General features: G+C 34.0%; 1 protein-coding gene across 1 annotated transcript in view; it reads right to left on the bottom strand.

Annotated features, from left to right (window-relative positions):
- LRBA (LPS responsive beige-like anchor protein) overlaps positions 1–6,000 on the bottom strand; it is a 752,417-nt gene that overhangs the window by 229,058 nt on the left and 517,359 nt on the right. The window contains exons 39-40 of the mRNA XM_045295806.1: positions 5,182–5,299; positions 3,815–3,917 (exon numbers count right to left, since the gene is read on the bottom strand). Coding sequence (XP_045151741.1) covers positions 3,815–3,917; positions 5,182–5,299 — 221 coding nt within the window. The remainder of the gene's footprint in view (positions 1–3,814; positions 3,918–5,181; positions 5,300–6,000) is intronic.

The following is a 6,000-nucleotide window of genomic DNA, read 5'->3' as shown; positions in this document are numbered from 1 at the left end:
GAGCTATTTAAGGGCTCAAGTAGAAAGCAAATGTTTTGAGAATGACGATGGCAAAAATGTGCTTGACACATGGATATATGTATGCATTGTGATAAGAATTGTACAAGCCCTCAATAAAATGATTAAAACATGTTTTAGCTATTATGTCCATATGTATTAAGATACTAAAATTTGAGCTCTAATTTGCTAGAAATAAAAGATAAAAATCCTAGTCAAATACATTATAGTTGTAGAATCCTTAATATATAGATTTAAAATTGAAGTCAAGAAGGAAAAATTATAACAAACATGTGATAATTAAATAACTTGTATTCAAGTGATAATCATTCTTAAGTTTTAAATAATGTTAACTAGTAGTTATATGAATATAAAGTGAGTACATGGAATCCAAATGAAAATGAATATACAAATAAACATCTATAAGAGATATTTTAAGTATGTTTGTTTTAGAAAGCCTAACTTTTCAATGATTTTTATAAATATGTACTTTACCATTTTCCAAAATGAAATCTACAGTTTGATATGGTTTCAATATATATATTCCTGTAACTACCATCACAATCAAAACACACTCCAAAAAGGGTCCTTGAATCCTGGGTAGTCAATTCCCTGGTACCAACTCCTGGATCCTGCCAACTAATGGTCTGGTTTATATCACTACTGACTTCTGTTTTCTCAACAACTTCAAATAATCAGAATTATATGAAATATAACCAATATTCCCTATCTTCTTTTCCTTAGCATAATGCTAATTCATTCTTTTCAAGGAACCTGGTGGCATGGCGGTTAAACTCTCAGCTGGCTATTAACTCAAAGGTTCAAACTCACCAGACCCTGTCCAGAAAGATAAGGCAATCTGTTTTTGTAATAATTCACAGCCTCGGAAACCCTGTGCAGAAGTTCTGCTCTGTTTCTCGAGGATTGCTATGCATCTGAATTCAACTTAACAGCAAGGATTTTGGGGGGTTTCTTTATATTTCTTAGTAGTAATTACTTGAATATATGTACTGCAATCTCTTTATCCACTTACTATTTTATAAACATTGCTTTTATTTTATGAATATAAATTTTATATTATATTTTTATAAGTATATGCAAATGTGTACACATTTTCCTGGTGGCATAGCTGTTGTGTGTTGGGTTGCTAACTGCAACGTCAGCAGTTTGAAACCACCAGACTCTTTCCACTCCCATAAAGAGTTACAGTCTCAGGAACTCCAAGAGGCAGTTCTACCCAGTCCTATCGGGTCACTATGAGGTGGCATTGACTCTACGGCAATGCATTTGATTCTGGTTTTTGTAAACATGTGTGAGGGGGGGATGCTAGATGTCTGTACATTGAGAATATGTTGAACTTTTTAAGAAACTGGAAAAAGCTTTCAAGTCAATTATATCACTTACATTCCTATCAGCATGGAATTATAGTTCGAGATGCACTATGTATATGCATTGTATACCTTTTCTAGTTTCGACCTGAGAAGTATTTATATTTATAGTAGGCTTTATGTGGGCAGCATACTGCTAATCCTTGGGTTCACGGCCCAGTTGCCTTTTCTTTTCTTTGACTTATCCTCTTTGTTGTTGTGAGGTGCCATTCAGTCCGTTGTAACTCATAACTCCCCTACGTAAGACAGAACAAACCACTGCCTGACCTTGTGCCACCTTCATGGTTTTATGGTTGGGTCTATAGATGCAGCCACCGTGTCAATCTTTGTCAAATGTGGGATTTCATTAAATTCTGGTATGTTTTTACTTCAGACTATTAGCAGCAAGAAGAGCTCTAGTGGTGTTCTGGTTATGCATTGGATTTCGATCTGCAAGTTCAGCAATTTGAAACCACCAGTCGCTCTGAGAGAGAAAGACAGGGCTTTCTACTCGCATAACAAGTTAGAGATAGACGAGCCAGTCAGGGTGCAGTATAGCACCGATGAAACATACAACTTTCCTCTAGTTCTTGAATCTTTCCTGCCCCCCACTATCATGATCCCAATTCTACCTTACAAATCCGTCTAGACTAGAGCATGTACACGGGTATAGATAAGAGCTGGAAACACAGGGAATTCAGGACAAATAAACCCCTTAGGACCAATAATGAGAGAGCGATACCAGGAGGTAAGGGGGAGGTGGAGTGAAAAAAGGGGAACCAATCACAATGATCTACATATAACCCTCTCCCTGGGGGATGGACAACAGAAAAATGGGTGAAGGGAGACAAAGGTCAGTGTAAGACATGAAAAATAACTTATAAATTATCAAGGATTCATGAGGAAGGGAGGGTGGGAAGGGAGGAGAAAAATGAGGAGCTGATACCAAGGGCTCAAGTAGAAAGAAAATGTTTTGAAAATGATGATGGCAACAAATGTACAAATGTGCTTGACACAATGGATGGATGGATGTATTGTGATAAGAGCTGCATGAGCTCCCAATAAAGTGATCTTTAGAAACGAGAGAGAGAGAGAGAGAGAGAGAGAGAGAGAGAGAGAGAGAGAGATACAGTCTTGGAAACCCACAGGGGCAGTTCTACCCTGTCCTATAGCATTACTGTCATTTGGAATCAGCTCAATGGCAGTGAGTACTAGCAAGCAAAAAAAGCTTAAAAAAATTTGGGGGGGATCTGATAAAATAATCATAGGGTCTACAAAGTGCAAATGACAGAACCCATATTTCTGGATGCATATGACCCTGTGTTTGTGAAAAGGCTTAGAAAACAACAACATAAAACAATGTTTCTGATCTAACGAATAATGCTAATTTTTGTGTAGTGGAATCTTTTTGTTTTAATTTTAAACTTTTTACTGCAATGTAACAGAAAAATTCAAAAGTACTTTTTCAAAATATACCTGAATAATCATCATCTCAGTCAAGAAATAATTAGCAGTATACAAGAAGCACCTCTTATGCCTCACTCAGAAACCACAATTCACTAAGGAAGTGTGGCATCTTGACATCTAAAAGCAGGGGTGACTTTTATCTGTTGTTGGCTGTTATCTAAGTAGAATCATTTGTGCCTGGCTTCTTTCACATAATTCATCTATGTTGCTATGCATTGCAATAATTTATTTTCACTGTTGTATATTCATTTGTATGATTATACTATAATGTATTTACCTATTCTGCTAACTTAATTTTCAGTTTGAGCCTATCATTAATAATGCTAAGTAACATCTTTGTATATACCTTTTGGTGAACGTATGTGTACAATAAATCCTTTACGCATAGGGTCTGCACATGGTCACATATAGTTAGTATTTCCAATGAGTTACCCAAAGTGAGTGTACTAATTTACTTTCCCACCAGCAGTATATGTGAATTCTAGTTCCTCTACATCAAATATTGCCTTTTTTTTCTATTTTGGCCATTTGTGATGGCAATGTTGTGGCATCATGCTGCAAAATATACGAATATGATTTAATGCTAAATATCATAGGCATAAACAAGCCTTTTTTAAGTTCAGTAAAAGGTATCTCCAGCTTTCTATCTAGCCCATCAATAAAAGACAGTAAATTTCTCTACTTACAGCTTTCCTAAAATGTCAAGATTTACATTTTTCATCTAAAAGACGGAAAATCCATCCTATAAATTACCTCTATCTTGACAGAAGAAGGGGCCAGGGTATCTTGTTTAATGATTTATTTAGTGAGTACATACTCTTCGGCTGAACTCTATACTATGTGCAAGTGAAACCTGAAGGCATTACAATGCAGTGACTCAAAATAAAACTAATATTGATCGTGACTTATTATGGAACACATTATGAAAGCAGAAGTAATTCTAAGAACAAGTCTGAGTTCATTTTTCTCGTATAATACAGCACCTGGTCTGAGGCAATCCAAAACTGGTCCCAATACCGACTCGAGGTAGATAGTTAACCACTTTTTTTACTGTTGCAGGATCTGGGAAGTTGAACATTACAGCAACTATAAAAAAATAATTTTTAAAAAAATTAGAAAATCATGTTATCTTTTCAGAAAACTTTGTACAGTAACATATTTACTCTTAATTTGGATGCCTATCAAATCCAATTCTCATTTTATGCCTTATGTTAGATCAAACTTTAGTATTAATATGCCAAAGATGGTACTCATTTCACGTATAAACTCTTTTATCACAAACAGCTCTTTCTTTAACATGTCAGAAGCTCATATCATCAATATGATATGCAGCTGATATTATAACTTTTAGATAAATTCTATTTTGTAAAATCAAATATATTTCCATGAATTCTTAGAAAGAACCTTTAAAAATATTGAAGTTTATATAATTAATAGTCTATCATTAAAAAGTCTATAGATAAAGCTATTCCAATGGTGAACAGTTATTAAAATATTCTCTCTTCAAAGTTTGTTTGCATTTAATACAGCCTCATAGAATACAAAACTCGGTATGAGTTGAAAACAGACTTTTCTTCTATAGTTAATAGCCACAGTGAAGTGCTTTTTAATAGTATCTATTTTTAATGGTCATTCTGAGTATTAAGAGGCAAGTATCACTACATATATACTCAAAATAACAATCCTCATTTGATAACAAAAAGAAAAGAAAAACAAACAAACTAATTGATATTCAGATGAGTTGGATTCAGGTACCCTAAAGGACAAAGTAGAACCGACCGTGTGGATTTATGCGACTATAACTCTTAACTGGAACAGAAGGCTTCATCTTTCTCCTATAGAACAGCTGATGGTTTTGAACCACTGACCTTGTGCTTACTAGCCTAATATGTAACCCACTATACCACTAGAGCTCCATTAGATGTTCATCCATAAATTTTTATTCTTAAAAACATGAAAATAGCAAAGCCATAAAGTCATTAATATCAGAAGATATTAATTTGGTTGGTCTTGAATTTTAAATTATGTTTTAACTTCAATATCAGAACATTACCCAAGAGAGCTTCAAAAAGTTCATGGAAAAGTTCCTTTAGTTCTTAATTCCATTTTTCCACAAATGTTTTGGCGTTCTTGCACATGAGCTACAAATACTCCTGAGAAAACATGTTTCCTCTCTACCTTGCCTGAGAAAAACCCGCAAATTTATCAATATTGGTATAGCCAACATGATTCAGGTAAATTAATAATTAGCCATTTACTAAGGGACTACAATATATACATTCAATACAATGTATACGGAAACAACAGGAAGATGAAGGTTAGCTCTATGACAAACCACTTTCTACAGTACCTCTGTTTGCCATAAAGATCTCCAAGGCTGTATTTTGCAAAAGATACCGACGAGAAAAGATTGATCTTATCTCCGTAAATAGCCATTTTCCATGCAGCCCTTCTGTGTATGCCAGGATCTAATGAGGAAAAAAATCATCTCAAGTAAGTAACAATACTAGAATGTTTTGTTGTTGTTTCTTGTTCGTCCCATCAATTAAAACCAGGAGGGAAAATTCCTATCAATAAAAATAAATGCAATGAAAAAGAATTCAATAATAATTATTGAAATATTTCTGTAACTGGTTTGCAGTTACAATATTTCTGTAACTAAATACAACACAATACAAACTGTAGAACAAGGTGTAAAACAATACAAATATTTCTGTAACTGAAATATTACTGTAACTGGTTTGCAGTAATAAGAGGGAAAGAGCTTAAATTGAAAAGCAGAGTAAAATTAAGCATCCATTTCAAAATATGTTTTGACTTTTTAAAGCAATGACATGTTTTATATGAAAACACTGCATTCTTGATTGATCAATTTTTGAGTCATATTTATGGAACATTTCAGAGGAAACCTTAAAACTAAGGAAGAGCTAAGGAGAATGCCATACACTCTTATATGTCACATATAAAATTCAGTTTAACATGTCTATAATGTGAAAGCGAAGTACTCTTTGCTTACTTTATATATGTTAAATTCATAACTTAAAAAAAATACTTTTAAGGTCACTGTTGCACCACAGTCAGTCATTCAGAAAGCACAAAGGCTGACTGTATAAGAGGTTAAGTATCATTTTGTCAGCTAAGACTAAACATAAACCTGCAAATGAACTCA

The sequence above is a fragment of the Echinops telfairi genome, unplaced genomic scaffold, assembly GCF_000313985.2.
Source record: "Echinops telfairi isolate 266 unplaced genomic scaffold, ASM31398v2 ScPeMD7_5868;HRSCAF=6743_1, whole genome shotgun sequence".
NCBI classification, from domain to species: Eukaryota; Metazoa; Chordata; class Mammalia; order Afrosoricida; family Tenrecidae; genus Echinops; species Echinops telfairi.
The sequence above is the reverse complement of the archived record's forward strand: the minus strand, read 5'-3'. Positions and strand labels throughout refer to the sequence as shown.